Source organism: Asterias rubens, chromosome 21 (assembly GCF_902459465.1).
Source record: "Asterias rubens chromosome 21, eAstRub1.3, whole genome shotgun sequence".
Taxonomy (NCBI): domain Eukaryota; kingdom Metazoa; phylum Echinodermata; class Asteroidea; order Forcipulatida; family Asteriidae; genus Asterias; species Asterias rubens.
The window spans coordinates 2,727,525-2,743,729 of NC_047082.1; the positions used below are offsets into that span (position 1 = coordinate 2,727,525).

At 39.1% G+C, this 16,205-nt stretch overlaps 1 protein-coding gene across 1 annotated transcript in view; it reads left to right on the top strand.

The window, feature by feature from the left end:
* LOC117304696 (nuclear receptor-binding protein-like) overlaps positions 1-16,205 on the top strand; it is a 44,982-nt gene that overhangs the window by 14,958 nt on the left and 13,819 nt on the right. Inside the window, exon 2 of the mRNA XM_033789293.1 lies at positions 9,195-9,317. Within this exon, the coding sequence (XP_033645184.1) occupies positions 9,195-9,317 (123 nt within the window). The remainder of the gene's footprint in view (positions 1-9,194; positions 9,318-16,205) is intronic.

The window sequence follows — 16,205 nt, forward strand, 5'->3', positions numbered from 1 at the left end:
ATTCTGAAGTATCAAGATTTGATCTATTACCTCTAAAATGTTTTGGATAAGGACGCAGAGAAGGGGCGTAGTATCAGATGCTTCTAGTCTTTGATTGTGAAATGAAATTTGAGAACAGCGCCTCAGTATTCAATTTCCATGTTTTTACTGAAGGCCATTGCACTAAAGTCTGAACAGAATCAAAGTTCCATCTTTTTTTTTTCTTTTCCAAAATCACAAACTAAAATGCCATACTCTAAAAATATTCTGGCAATAACATATGGTATGACGTTTATTGTTCTTTGTGTCTGACTGAAACACATTGCAACGCGGTTAGCCTGCAGGTTTTTCAGCGAAGCTGTTTATTCTGCGACTCAATGATATTTTTCATTGAAAAGGAGCTAACAAATAAAATACCATACGCAATTAGATCCAGCGCTACATTGTCCTCTAAGGATTTTTTCCCTGTGCTGTTTTTTTAGACAGTTATATTGGATTTTGAAATCCTATTGAAAAATACATAATGATTAATATTAGAAAACTCTGTCGGTATTGAGTATAATTGCAAGAATAGGAAGCAAACTCTTCTTTATGATAAATTCTTGATACATACATGTTGTACAATATCTAATAAAAATTTTCTTCAATTTGTTGAAGTCACCGAAATGTTTGGACAATTAGACACAGTTAGACAATATACCGTATTGAATAACCCCTTTGCTGCTATGAAAGTCACCATCTTGTAGGGTAAACCATATGCGCGTCCAAACGCGTACATCAAAGAAACACGCAGCACGCAGGATTCACGGTTTGATTTCTACGGCACAAGCACGAACACACACGCACACGCTCGCAGACACCATCGTGTAGGGCAAATATTTGAACAGTGACGTCATATTCAGTATGATCTATAGATTCAGAAGCCTGCTACCTCTGGCAATATTTGTTGTTACTTAGTTTTTTGGGGATTTTTTCAAAAAATAGTTAATGGCCTGACGTTTTGACCCTAGCAGAGTTTATTTTTTTTGGTTTCAGGCATGGTAATTACCATTCTATTGGAAAACTGTCGAAAGCCATAAAAGCAAAACAAAAACAGATAGCCACACTTAGTAAGAATGTAAAAAATAGTGTTGAAGTTGTTGGAAACAAAGCAACCAATCATGGGAGGTATTTTATTAAGTGAAAGTTTGCAGAAAAAGTTGGTCACAACATCTGTTTACATCGGCGTGGTATACAGTAGAAAGGTCTATTGAACAGGGGGCATGGTGGCAATCGCCTATGTTGCCCTGGAATTGGCCTTGGTGCCCCAAAAAAGTTTCTCATACACTTGAAGATTTTTCCAATGCAACTGCCCTGTGCAAAGTGGAAATGGCCTTGCCCTCTCAAAGATGAAATTTCAGGTCTGAGTTCTACTTCACCCAATGTATTTTCAAACAACTCTGTAGAATTCCTGATGATCACTAGAGCATGCTCGTTGAAATCCGTACGCTCTGTTGCAATATTGAAAAACAAATCAACAGTGTCAGGGCACCACTTTTCCCTGTCGCACAATTACATGTCATACCTGCAAGCACTAATCTATAGATTTGATTAACCCTTACTCCGTGTGAGTGATTTACATGGATCTGTCCTCAAGCTTAACAAAATCCAACACCATAGGGTAACTCAACACCCAAACTGTTGGACACTGATTAAGGTGGTACATGGGCCTTATCACAAATACTTGGTGCGCGCACTGTAGGCGTTAAATGAGGTGCATGCTGCTCAAGCTAGTGCTCAAGTTTTATCACTAGCTAGACCAGCACGCACCTCATGCTACCCGCGTTTAGGTGCTACAGTTGGCTTGTGCGTGAAGCGCTCGCCTTTCACCAAGGTGACCCCGGTTCGATTTCCGACCAGGGCCATATGTGAGTTGAGTTGTGCGTTGGCTCTCTGCTGTGTCACGAGGGTTTTCTTGACCATACGGTTTTCCTCCCTTGGGAAAAATCAAACACTTTCGATCTTAGCTGTGCTCCGTGGTCATAATGGGTTGATGTGGCTGGCAGCCAAAGGCGCCCTTGCACGCCTGTTTCTGGAAACACGTTGTCGCCGCGTCCTTCGCAATTCAGCACTTAGCTGCGAGTAAGGATGATTAGCCCCCCAAATTATTAATATCTACATTTCAAACATCCATCTGTCCATAGGATACATGTTAACACCTGATACGTCCTTAATTTCTTTTCTCACTCATTGTACAATACTTGCAAGGGTAGTTTGTTTACAAAATAACTACATGGCAAGGATTCTGCATAGAGGCAGGTGGGTGCTTTACTACTAACTACACAAGGCAAGGTCGGAGGATGGTGTTTATGGGATTTATTAATATAGAAATGTATCTTTGTCAAAGTTAACGTCAACAGCTTTTCATTAATTGTAACCATTATAGAACTAAATCAGACGTAGGTTAAAGTGTATGGTTTTGTCGCAAAAGAAAGTTTATGCATCTGCACAGTTGATGCATCTGCACAGTTCAAATTCAACCCACTTCTGTCTGACCATTCAATCTCATCCAATGTGGTTTTGAATGATAGATGCACTATGCCTGCCTGCAATATGATATCATGTGGTCAATGTAATTACACAGTCAACCCTCCTACTGTCTGACCATTTAATAACATCCACTGTGGGGGTTTCATTTGATGAAAAGGGTTGGATAAACATCCTCGTAAAGGTTTACAATGTCCAGGTTGATAATAACAACCATAAATAGCAGAAGACACAAAAGAGACCGCACTGTTTGCTCGTAATCAAAGTCATCAAATCCCCCCTTAAAATTAATGAGCTCATTAATGTTTGTTATAAATCGGTTGCATTTTCTCAGGCTGCCATCCCACTAAAGTCTTACATGTGGATTGGGAAGAAAAAACACATTAACAAACATTCAGTCAGTTATGTTTGGTTTCCAAATGGCTTCCCTACGTCATCAGACAAACTTATTGTCATCTTCTCTTGATAGGTTTCTTCAAGACACTTGTGAAGATTTGTTTGTTTCAACCCAAAAAAAGATCAAAGATAAGAAAGATACATGCCTGTATGCTTCGTTTTTGAAAGGGCAAGGACACCAAGGCATTTTTTCCTTTGTTAAGGGCACCCTTTGAGGAAATTGTAAATTCCTACTGAATTTGAAGGGCACCAAGGCAATGACCAGTGGGGCATGGAGGCAATCGTCTTTGTTGCCTCCGTGAAGTATCAGGCCTGATGTACTACTACTGTGCAGGACCTGTGCCCCAGAGTTTGCCTTTAACTTTTTCAATGACTAGCCAGAAGGACCCTGAGTATAGCTTGTCATTTATTTCACTGGTCTGCCAACATCCATATTTTGTGATTTCCTTTCAACATACATGTATTCATTAGCATTGGACTACATGTATGTGCTTTGAAGCAATATGAACAATCAGGCAATCGACTGGCCAGCTGGACTAGTTGGACATAATTCTGAGTGGTCCTTACATGTAGGTGTTTACGCTGACATTTGGCCAGCGGTCACTGCTGCCTCGTTGTGACCAAACCTATAGATCTATTTAAAATGATGTGGAAAGTCTACAACTGTAAAGTATGCAATATTTTGCAATTCCATTGGCTTTATTGATGTTGATACAATCTCATCCCTGCTTAGCATGATGCAAATCTCACTAGGTTCTACTTAAAGGCAGTGGACACTATTGGTAATTGTCAAAGACCAGTATTCTCACTTTGTGTATCTAAACATATGCATAAAATAACAAACCTGTGAAAATTTTAGCTCAATTGGTCGTTGAAGTTGCGAGATATGAATGAAATAAAAAACACCCTAATAGTCACACGATGTTGTGTGCTTTCAGATGCTTGATTTCGAGACCTCAAAGTCTTAACTTGAGGTCTTGAAATCAAATTCGTGGAAAATCACTTCTTTCTCGAAAACTATGTCACTTCAGAGGGAGCAGTTTCTCACAATGTTTTATACTATCAACCTCTCCCCACTACTCGTTACCACGTGAGGTTTTATGCTGATAATTACTTTGAGTAGTTACCAATAGTGTCCACTGTCTTTAAACCTACACTACACCCACATGTAGGTCAGCCCTTCTACTCAATCAAATTGTACATGTGCTAACTGTTTTTCCAAGGACCAAATAATAATGCCTAGTTCTGTATAAAGAAAATGTTATAAGCCCTATTATTGACATGATAGAGTGAAAGACATTTGGACATTCCTCTCTTCCCCTGTGCAGTCAAACGAGGGCCAGGGAAGAAGGATCACAGTAAAGGCCAAGTCACACTGCAGCGATAACGAAAACGATAACGATAGAAACGCAAAGAGAATGCATTCTATTGGTTGAATTGATTCCGCAGAATACGGCCACGCTCATTTAACCAATCGAGGGCATGCATTTTTAATGTTCTCATTTTCGTTCTCGTTATCGAGGCCTGTGTGGCCGGGCCTTAAATGCCCAGTCTGCATATTATTCTTCATCCTTGTGACTTACAGCCAAGTCACAGCCATAGGCCCTTAGGTTTGGCTCTGGCTTGGGCTCCACTAGTTTGTTATTATTTTTTGAAAAAGCACCAAGCTGAAGAAGTCCATGCCATGATTCCAAGAAGGGCCAAAAAAAGTGGACTCTTGTGTACAGAAAGTACAAATGGTCAAGTGGTGGCATTTGTGTCTGAGTGTACACAGTGACCCATTAGCCTTCAACAGTTTATCTGACTCTCCCAATGAAGTATTTTGGTCTGCCAGTTGACATAACCTTTTCAGAATGTTCGTTATAGTGTACAAACCACCAAATCCCCACCCCAGGCTTGTCCACCTACACCCTCCTTCATGGACAGGCATAGTGTTGGCCAGGGGGTGTCTGTGTGTCTGCTGGACACCCTGTTCTATGTGTATCTTTTGGACACCCTGTTTTCTGGGTGTCTTTTGGACACCCTGTTTTATGTGTGTTTTTTGGACACCCTGTTTTATGTTAGTCTTTTGGACACCCTGTTTTATGTTAGTCTTTTGGACACCCTGTTTTATGTTAGTCTTTTGGACACCCTGTTTTCTGGGTGTCTTTTGGACACCCTGTTTTCTGGATGTCTTTTGGACACCCTGTTTTATGTGTGTCTTTTGGACACCCTGTTTTATGTGTGTCTTTTGGAAACCCTGTTTTCTGGGTGTCTTTTTGGACACCCTGTTTTCTGGGTGTCTTTTGGACACCCTGTTTTAAAATTGGACACCCTAAATTTGTAGCTGTAACCAAATCCTAATTAAAATCTTGATGACAGGAAGGTTGTAAATGGGGCTGAAACAAGTAAACAATACCTCACCTTCAGAGGCTGGGATTCAACAAACTCTCTTTTCTACCCTAAGTGTTGTTGAAGGCATGTATGCTTCATTTTTAGAGGGCAAGGGCACCAAGGCATTTTCTCTTAGGTAAAGGGCACCCTATGAGGTAAATTTCTCCCGGAGCATTTTAAGGACACCAAGGCAATGACCAAGGGGCAGGGAGGCAATCGCCTCCGATGCCTCCGTTAAGTATTAGGCCTGGGGAACCAGTCGGGGTTCCCTGTGGGTTTTTATAAGAACTGAGATCGCTTACCTGGCTCTCGTACATTCTGGGAATTAAGCCGCAATAACAGGATCAGGATGTCACTGTTTTAATTGGCAAGTAATTAAAGCCAGTCAGTTTCACATGTGGTTTCGTTTGTGATACTTAATATTTAAAAAAAGATGGGCACTGGACAGGCTTTCATTAATTATCCCTTATGAGATAATAGATAATATTAATATGGACTTATAACGCGTATCTCTGGAATAATGTGGCCACATTTTGATGGCTCTGTTTGGTTTTGTTTAATTTTGTGGGTTCTTCATGTATTCATGACCTTCTTTTCGGAACCCTCCTTCCACATCGCATAAAAACTGCTAGAATTCAATCTGTTTTAAAATCACTACTTAAAGGCATTGTATACTTTTTTCTTTTTTTATCGTTTGATTGTTTAAGTGCTATGTAAATGTACTTGTATACAAAAAAGTTAACTTGAGAAAATTTCACTTCAAATGGTGGTCATGTTTTTGAGATATCACCGAAACTGTGACGCGAATATGGCCGTGCAGAAAGAATAACCGCTATGGTAAAACCACACAAATCATATACACTGCCTGCAACTATTTTGTCAGCTCTGCCAATCCAACATAAATACCTTAAAGGGAAGGTACACGTTTGGTAATTACTCAAAACAAATATTAACTTAAAAACTGACTTGGTAACGAGCATTGGAGAGCTGTTGATAGTATAAAACATTGTGGGAGACGACTCCCTCTGAAGTAACGTAGTTTTTGAGAAAGAGGTAATTTCACACTAAAATAATAAAAGACTTCTAGCTAGAAGTCTTTTATTCCTATCTGAAAGCATACAAATCCGTCCAACAAGGGTGTTTTTTCTTTCATCATTTTCTCACAATTTCGATGACCGATTGAGCCCAAATTTTCACAGGCTTGTTATTCTATGCTTATGTTGGAATACACCAAGTGAGAAGACTGGTCTTTGACAATTACCAAACGTTTACCTTCCCTTTAAAAAGATTTGTCACATCTGTTTCCTGAAAGATTCTTGCCATACAAAAAATTAACCTTTGACCCCTTATGGCTCAAAACAACAAAGTAAATGCTGACCACCACCACAGCCAAATTTAGAGTTAAACTTTTTCTTACAGGTCCAAGCTTATTATTTACGCTCAACATAATCCTAGTGGAGGTCAAACTTGGTTAGAATTTTGTGACAAAATTGTTTCTTTAACATGTTTAAAAACTCAATCTCAGCCAGAAAGTATCTTTAAAGAGTCAACGCTCAATTTATATTCTGAGATAAATGTTTACCATCACTGTGCACAAATTTGACAGCCATAATATACACATGAAAATTTAGTATAGAGACCTTGGCTGTCAGCCTGTGGTATGTGACTACAAGGACAGTCATTGGTCTCCTTTGTAAACAGTGCAATGATAGCTAACAATTTGCAACACCTGGGTGTTTACATGTTATGCTGATACTGTGAGCAGTGACGTTCCGCCCCAACTTTAGAATCGTCCCAACTGTAGTTTGGAACGGTCCGAACTTGAGTGTTCACAGTTGGGATATGTTATGCTGTATTGTGAGCAGTGATGTCCAGGCCCAACTTTAGAACCGTCCCAACTGTAGTTTAGACTCATCCCGTTTTCAGTTGGGATGGATGGCCCAACTATAGCTGGGACTGGGATTGCCTGATCCCAGCTATAGTTGGGCCGTCCCAGTTGTAACTCTCAAGTTGGGACCGGTCCAACTACAGTTGGGACAACTCTAGAGTTGGGACGGAACAGTGACACTCCTTGATATCAGGTTGATACCAGAGCATTTTAGTAAAACCGTGGTCAAGTGGTTAGACCTAAGGCCTTGCAATCACAAGGTTGTGGGTTTGAATCCTACCAAGCTAACCCCTGATTTCACAATGATTAGAATATTAGTATTGTCATCTAGTTACTGAACAACAACTTCATATATACGTACTTGGTGATCATGTTATTTCAAAAATATTATTTTAGTATCTGTATTATGACAAGTTTTTCAAAGGTTGTTTTTTAATGTAACCGACTGTTCGCATGGGTGTATTTTTAACAAAAAGTACATGAATGCACGCATGAATTTTAGCCAAACACATACATGTAAGAACCTTTCAATGAATGTTGTTCCAAACTTACCCACGTCATTGGATTATTGATAAGTTTGTCATAGTGCCAACTTTTTCCCCCTCCAAACAAACTACATAGTTCATGCATCTAGGCATCAACAAAAGTCAATATTTTTCTTCCATTGCAAGCTTGAAAGGCTTGGAGTGTACACGCATGCATGTAACAAATAAAAGCCTACATCTGCATGTACCTGGAAATGTTTACACACAATGTGTAATCCTTTACAAAAGAAAGTTCAATGAGATTGTTCTTAAAGGCACTGTACACATTTGGTAATTATCGAAGACCAGTGTTGTCACTTGGTGTATCCCAACATAAGCAAAAAAATAACAAGCCTGTGAAAACTTGGGCTCAATCGGTCATCGAAGTTATGAGAAAATGATGAAAGATAAAACACCCTTGTTGGACAAATTTGTGTGCTTTCAGATAGGAATAAAAGACTTCTAGCTAGAAGTCTTTTATTATTTTAGTGAGAAAATACCTCTTTCTCAAAAACTACGTTACTTCAGAGGGAGTCGTTTCCCACAATGATTTATACTAACAACAGCTCTCCAATGCTCGTTACCAAGTCAGTTTTAAGTTAATATTTGTTTTGAGTAATTACCAAGCGTGTATCTTCCCTTTAACTCGTACCATGGTTCACTGGACTAGTTGATTACAGTTCATCAAGTTCCTATTCCTGCACTTTGACCTTAGAATTTGGGTTAATGCAGTCACGAAATATTCTTCCTACTTTGGTTTTGGTCTGAATTCCTAAAAAAAGAAAAATTGAGATCAAATAGCCTGAACAGTCTTTAAAGCGTACATTGGCCCGTCCATGGCAGCATAACTGTAACATTTTGGTTTCTTATATAAGATCATTTCTGGGTAAATTGAATGTGTTTCTTCCATTTTTGTCCTTCGGATGGGACATAAAGCCGTTGGTCCCATGTGTTGTGTAACGCATGTAATTATTATTATAATTATATATTCAAGGGCACACTCTATTATGCATACATGAAGATGCGAGTATTGTAATAAGTCCTATCTCAGCCTCTTTTAACTCTTTCCTACCCAGTTTTATGGCAAAATAGCTTATCTCTGTACTTGCTTTTTTCAAAATGTAATTTTTTTAATTAGGCTGTTTTCCCATGGAAGAGCCGCATTGTACAGTTACGTGATAGGATATTGAAAGGCTACAACAATTTTGGAAAAGTAGGATTTGAAACTTAGCATGGTGGAAATACGAGATGGAAAGGTTTGTGGTAACACCATGTAATCTATCTCTAATAAGTTGGGGTGGCTCTGAAAAGAACCGTTGGTTACAACTCGACGTTTCGATCAGTATGCTCTGATCGTCTTCTGGAAAAATTGAATTTATATTGGAACTTAAAGAAGGCTTCCACAGCAATATGATACTATGAAGTGTAGTCAACAAGGCCTCCAAAAGGTTATTGAGATGATGAAGTTTTGACTTTGTATATTTTCTCTGTTTGATCCCGCTTTGCAGGTAACTCAGCGAGATGTACCAGGCATCGATGTGGCCTACTTGGCCATGGACACAGAGGATGGGGTCGAGGTGGTCTGGAATGAAGTGCAATTTTCAGCTCGGAGAGTCTTCAAGGAACAGGAGGTAAACAAAGTCTTCATTTTTTTTCTTAATGTGCAGTTGCCACATGAAGTTAAAGACAATGGACACTATTGGTAATTGTCAAAGACCAGTCTTCTCACTTGGTGTATCTCGACATATGCATAAAATAACAAACCTGTTAAAATTTGAGCTCAATTGGTTGTCGAAATTGTGAGATAATAATGAAAAAAAAAAACACCCTTGTCACACGTAGTTGTGTGCTTTCAGATGCTTGATTTCTAAATCTGAGGTCTCAAAATCAAATTCAGGGAAAGTTACTTCTTTCTCGAAATCAACAGCTCCCCGTTACTCGTTAACAAGTAAGGTTTTATGCTAATACTTATTTTGAGTAATTACCAATATTGTCCACTGCCTTTAACATCTTTGCACTTTTCACGTTTCAAATAAAATCTTGACGCTACAATTTGTGGTTTTCAGCTGGAATGTTTTTTGTCACATGAACGAAAATAGTGGTCTTGGCCCTTTTCAAAACCACAGCTTGAGGTTGGGTATGGACTCTAATTCAGGCATGCAACTCTTCTGCCTTTCCGCGGAGTTCCGCGTTTTGGGGGATTTTTTGTTTACGTGAAAAGAAAGAAGAAAAAGAAAAGAAAAGAAGGAAAGTAGCCTAATATATGCCTGGCAACAACATTCTACAACTACAATCACGTAAAATAAGCCTTCAAGTAATCACAAAAAGGTGAGCAACTAAGTTGACATGTTTATTGTGTTTTTGTAAACAAGAGCCCGGAAGCTAACTAATTAAAAAAAAAAGAAGCAATTTAAGTATCATTAGCTGTTTTAATGTACTTTATTGTTCAAATTGATAGCAGACAACATCGTTAGCCACCTGTTCATGCCATCCTCTCACCGTTTAACCCGATGAATAACAAGGATTGTCTGACAGAATTAAGTGATTTCCTGCCGACATGAAAAGTCAGAACCAGGGATTTGTTCTCGTCGCCTTGGTACAAATTAACAGGACTCGCAAACTTCCTGGCAGATCCTGGACGATAAAGACCCTGGGGAAAGCTCCTAGCCGTATCAGATTTATTTGTTGACTCTTCTGGCGTTATAAATATTTTCAGTAAATGATTTCTGTGTTTGTTTCCTTCATTATTTTTCATGTAAATAATCAAGCGTTTTGAATTTAAAGCAGTATTCCTATTGGACTTTTTGTTGTTAAAGTGATGCGACTTTTCTGTAGAACGACAACATTAAATCCAATGGGGACGCATGATAAACTGACCTGCCTGTCATTTTGATGTAATACGTAGAGGCCGAAAAGTTGCGGAAGACTTCTGCGCAGCTACGATTACTTAACAAGGGCTGCTAAAAAGTCCAACAGGAAAATCTCTTCGCTGTTAAAGGGTGTATGTAACTTTTGTAGGACAAAAAACACGATGTCCACAGATTTACACTAAACTTACACAGTTTGAAGATAATGATAATAGAAAGCTTTCCTGAAAATATTACGTGCTGAGGTGCTGTAGTTTTTGGGAAATGAGTAAAACACTGTCATGAAAATAATTTTCGTCTCATGAGACGAAAATTATTTCAATCATTTACAAGCGTATTTTCATGACATTGTTTTACTTATTTCTCAAAAACTACAGCACTTTAGTAAGTAATATGTAAAGGGAAGCTTTCCACTATCATTATCTTCAAACCCTGTAAATTTAATGTAAATCTATGGACATTTTGAAAAGGTACCCAAATCCTTTAACAAGGGCTGCTAAAAAGTCCAACAGGAAAATCTCTGCGCTGTTAACCTACCGTGACCAAGCTGTAAAAGCCTATATGCAAATGTCGCAGAGTGTACATGTTAGTCTAGGTGGGAATGCACGGTAGAATGACACCAAAGCCAGTCACAGTAACTTTCCGCATGGCAGTGGAAGAAAAAGCCTAATTGGAACCTGGCTAAAAGACACTGGACACTTTTGGTAGTCGTTAAAGACAGGTCTTCTCTCTTGGTATCTCAACAGTTGCCTAAAATAACAAACCTGTGAAAATTTGAGCTCAATGGTTGTCGCAGTTGCGAGATAATAATAAAAAACACCCTTGTCACACAAAGGTGTGTGCTTTCAGATGCTTGATTTTGAGACCTCAAATTCTAAATCTGAGGTCTCGAAATCGAATTCGCAAAAAATTACTTCTTTCTCGAAAACTACTCCACTTCAGAGGGAGCGGTTACTCACAATGTTTTATACTACCAACCTCTCCCCATTACTCGTTACCAAGTAAGTTTTTGTGCCAACAATTATTTTGAGTAATTACCAATAGTGTCCACTGCCTTTTTAAACAAATTTGTCAAATAGGGTACCCTGCAGGCCAGTGTTGTCCCAGGTCCCATGGCGAAATTCTAGCTCAAACACCCAACAGAATTAAAAGATTATTAGCAGACTCAAAGTCAACATTTGAATATTGAATACAATTTTGAACATTTGATTATATTTTTGTTTAGATAACCCACAGTGAAGTATGAATAATTATTAAATTGAGAAACGCAAGACTTTACCGGCCCAAAGCTAAAATCACTGGCCTCGGTCCTACGGTCCTGTGTTAATTTTGAGCCTTGCTACATGTGGAAGTCAAACGTTTAATCTGAAGCCACAAACCAAAGTGGCTCAGGCCTGATACTTAACGGCGGCAATGAAGGCGATTGCCTCGATGCCCCCTGGTCATTGCCTTGGTGCCTTTGAAATGCTCCAGTAGAAATTTAAAATTTCCTCATAGGGTGGGTGCCTTTTACCATGAAGAAAATGCCTGGGTGTCCTTGCCCTTTCAAAAACTAAGCATACATGCCCTTTCTAGCCTTTCCATGAAGTCCAAAGTTGGCCCTTGGTTTCGACCCAGTTCATCCAGACAAAGAATCCACTTGCCCAACACCCCATGTTAGATTTGTTGAATCTAGCGCCACCTCCACACAAAAACGGAAGTCTGCTGATAATTTTTACAAAACAAAAGTAAGTTTTTTAATCAGTTGTGTCTTTTGTGTTCACATCATGCACAAAGTCTGACGAGTCACAAAAGCGTGTTTGCGTTGCATAGGGTATATTCGTGGGACTAGCTACTCTTGGGGAGCTGAGTTCAACGTCACAAAATGACTGCGGTTTGAACTTTGTATCACAGGCAAAGTACACCTTTGGTTTTAATCCTGTAAAATCGTAGACTATGTACCAGGCTTGATACTTCACGGAGGCAACAGAGGCAATTGTCTCCATGCCCCCTGGTATTGCCTTGTTGCCCTTGAAATGCCTCAGTAGAAATTTACAATTTCCTCATAGCTTGCCCTTTGACGAGGGAAAAATACCGTGGTGCCCTTGCCCTTTCAAAAACAATGCATACAGGCCTCATGTACATGTACAGTAAAAACTCATGTGAAAGTTTCATTTAAAAAAGGTTGGCGTGTTTTTCTTTCTATAGATATTGCTGCAAACCCACATATAATATGTCCACGACGGAGGAATAGTCCGTATTTGGAATACACAAACTGCACTGACGCTTCTCAGATTCAAATTTTGGGCCATACAAACTGAAATCTTTTTGCATAACCACATTACCTGGTGGTCATTACATGTAAGTGAGGAAAATCTTCCTTATACTTATAAGAATGAAGGATCAGGCAGGCACTCACGATTTTTCCAAAAAGTGCTGGCACCATGTGCAATTTCTGCTTCCACCCCCAAGAAGTTGACTTTTTCACCCCCAACGTTACTTCCATAAACTACAAAATCAAACCCTCGGTGATTTTCTGTCAACTGATGTGCATTTCCCAAGCTGTCAGAGTGCGAGTATACCCAAGGATTACTCAATTTCCTCTGTCTGTCGTCACCCAACTAACTCAGACAACTCTTGGATCCCACCGGGGTCCCACTAGATCCCACTGGGACCCCGCTAGAACTCAGGGATCCCCCTAGAGTTTGTTTTTCTTATAAGTTTGTGATGACGTAGCTGCTCATCGTTTGGTTTTCTCCAACCATGAAGGGGTTACAACAAACTAGGACAGTGATTTCCTGCGAAGTGTTTAGTACTTCCTCTCTGGATTCCACGCTCCTGTTTGGCGTGTACTCTAGGGGGGTTAAAGGTTTCCCTAACTCCGACCTGGTTTTAAACAGTTGCCAAGAGTAATTCAAACGTCTTCTTGTTTCCTAATCAAGAAGTTTCACAAAAATAGTAATACAAAAAAGTTAATGGCCTGATGTTTCAAACCCTTTCTCAAAGGCTAAATGACAACACAACAAGCATGAACTAAGTGTTAAGTACTTAATAATCTTTACAGCAGTTGAAAAGTACTAAAGAATCTTTACAGCAGTTGAAAAGTACTAAAGAGTCTTTACATCTGTTAAAAAGTACTAAAGAATCTTTAAATCTGTTGATAAGTACTAAGTAGTCTTTACAGCAGTTGAAAAGTACTAAAGAATCTTTACATCTGTTTAAAAGTACTAAAGAATCTTTACAGCTCAGTTGAAAAGTACTAAAGAGTCTTTACATCTGTTGAAAAGTACTAAAGAGTCTTTACATCTGTTAAAAAGTACTACAGAATCTTTACAGCTCAGTTGAAAAGTACTAAAGAATCTTTACAGCTCAGTTGAAAAGTACTAAAGAATCTTTACAGCAGTCGAAAGGTACTAAAGAGTCTTTACTGCTCAGTTGAAAAGTACTAAAGAATCTTTACAGCTCAGTTGAAAAGTACTAAAGAATCTTTACAGCAATTATAGTGTGTGTATGTGTGTGTCCCCCTCCTAAAAAACCCAAAACAACAAAAGTTGGCTGTGTTTCGTCGACAAAATAAAGTTGCCAATTTTGTGTTCCACCTGATGATGCTCAAATTATGCCCCAAAAGAAGTCCCCTCATATTGCATGCTTAATGGAAGTACCGTAAAAAGTTGCCCATATTGCGTACAAAAGTTGTTTTTCTAAAAAGAAGTGACCCATATTGCAAACAAGAATAATTCAACCATATTGCATGCAAAAAAGGTTCACGGATATTGCGTAAAAAAAGGACACCAGGATTGCGTTCATCTTTAATATTATCTGTATCTGCATAGTAAGAACCTATTATTGACATAGCAAGTTGTAATATTTTACAATCTGCAGCGACCGTTACCAGCCAACACCAGGGCAAACCCCTTCTTTTATGATACATACTGGGTGCTTTTAGGTGCATGGTGCTTTTAGGTGCATTACATAACACATGGCACCTAATCCGAAGGACGAAGCCATAATGGTTAACAGTCCATATAGCCGGCTGCAATCGGCTTGTGCCAAAATAATCAAGCACTCTCGCACTCACACTCTGCTGATTAGAAACACTAGGGCTTCAATCCAGTACGCTTGACCGCTCGGCTACGACACACCACATACAAAGCATCTTTTAAAAAATAAGTGTTTTATCTGTGCACTACATAACGCATGGCGCCTACAGCTTTATATCCCATCCAAAGGATGAAGCCATAATGGTTAACAGACCTTAGCTGCCAAAATGATCAAACACTCTCGCACTCTGCTGATCAGAAACACCAGAGCTTGAACCAAGTGTGCTTGACCGCTCGGCCATAACACACCACATACAAACAAAGCATCTTTAAAAAAAAACAAGTGTTTTAACTATGTTGTTTTTCAACCATATCATACCTCCTACAATCAACAAACCCATTTGAGTAGTATCGCATAGAGTTGTGTTAAATGATCTATTTCTGGAAAAGAAGAGAGTTTAACAGGATATCCTTTCTTCCATCCAAAAGCCAATGTTGCGCATTTCCGTTTCAAAAGGATGTAGATGGTTTTGTTTTTCTGTGTTCGTTGACATGTCGTGTAGCAGATTCATCATGATAAACTAAATTTGAAATCTTGCATTTTGTTAAAAGAAGAAAAACCAACAGAATTCCGTTTTAAACAATATGCAAAAAATAGTTAATGGCCTGACGTTTCGACCCTAGCAGAGTCTTTCTCAAAGGCTAACAGGTAACTAAGTGAAACATAAGCAGTGAAGTGGAAATACATGAAGGGGTTATAAAGCATACAGAAAAAGCAGGGGGTAAACAATGAAAAGGGGGACAAAAAGGGGGGGGGTGAAGGGAAGGGACTGTCTTGACCACAAGCAAGAAGATGGAAACACAAAGGACAACATCAGGGGTGGGGAGGTGGGGTAAAAAAGTAATTAAACAATATGCCTGTGATTTTTTTTCATAGAACTTGGGAAGGTACCGAGAATACAGTGCTTACACACATCGGCACAAGGGTAAAACAAAAAATAATATTCTGTGTCCCCGATGCAAAAGAGTTCCCTTTGATTGCACTATAGTTTGTATATACTAAAATGGTTCATGTTTCATGAAAACTGAACTCTACTTTAATATTGAGTTTTCATACATGTACTTTTCCAGTGCCAACTCTCCCTTATTCTGCAGAAAGTTCCCTTAAAATAAACTTATCTTTCCACATTCTGGTAAACAAAATTGAAAACCTTCCTAATTGTGGAAACTTTGTTCCTATTATGTTGAATGTAATTCTAAACTTCTTCTGGATTGTTGTTCAAAATCTCTCCGACTACAAGATGCATTTGTTGAAGTTTCTGGTAGTTATGATTTTCTAGTAACAACTGATATAGACTTGGAGACAAGTCGTTAATGTCCTGATAGTTTAATACACTCAGCAGCTAGCTCTCCGCGACAAAAGACTGCTCTCGCGCGGGGCTCCCTGCTTCCCGGGTGCTCTCCATGAGACCACAGTCACAAGAGCAATAGTCTCCCGAGAACATTGCCTGTGTCGTGAGAATTTTGGAGAGAGTCGAAACACTATCCCCACGACAAACATTTAATGACTTGTCAACAAGTTTAAAACTGATACAGTTTGCTGAGGGAAATCATTCACTAGCGGTGAGTTCTG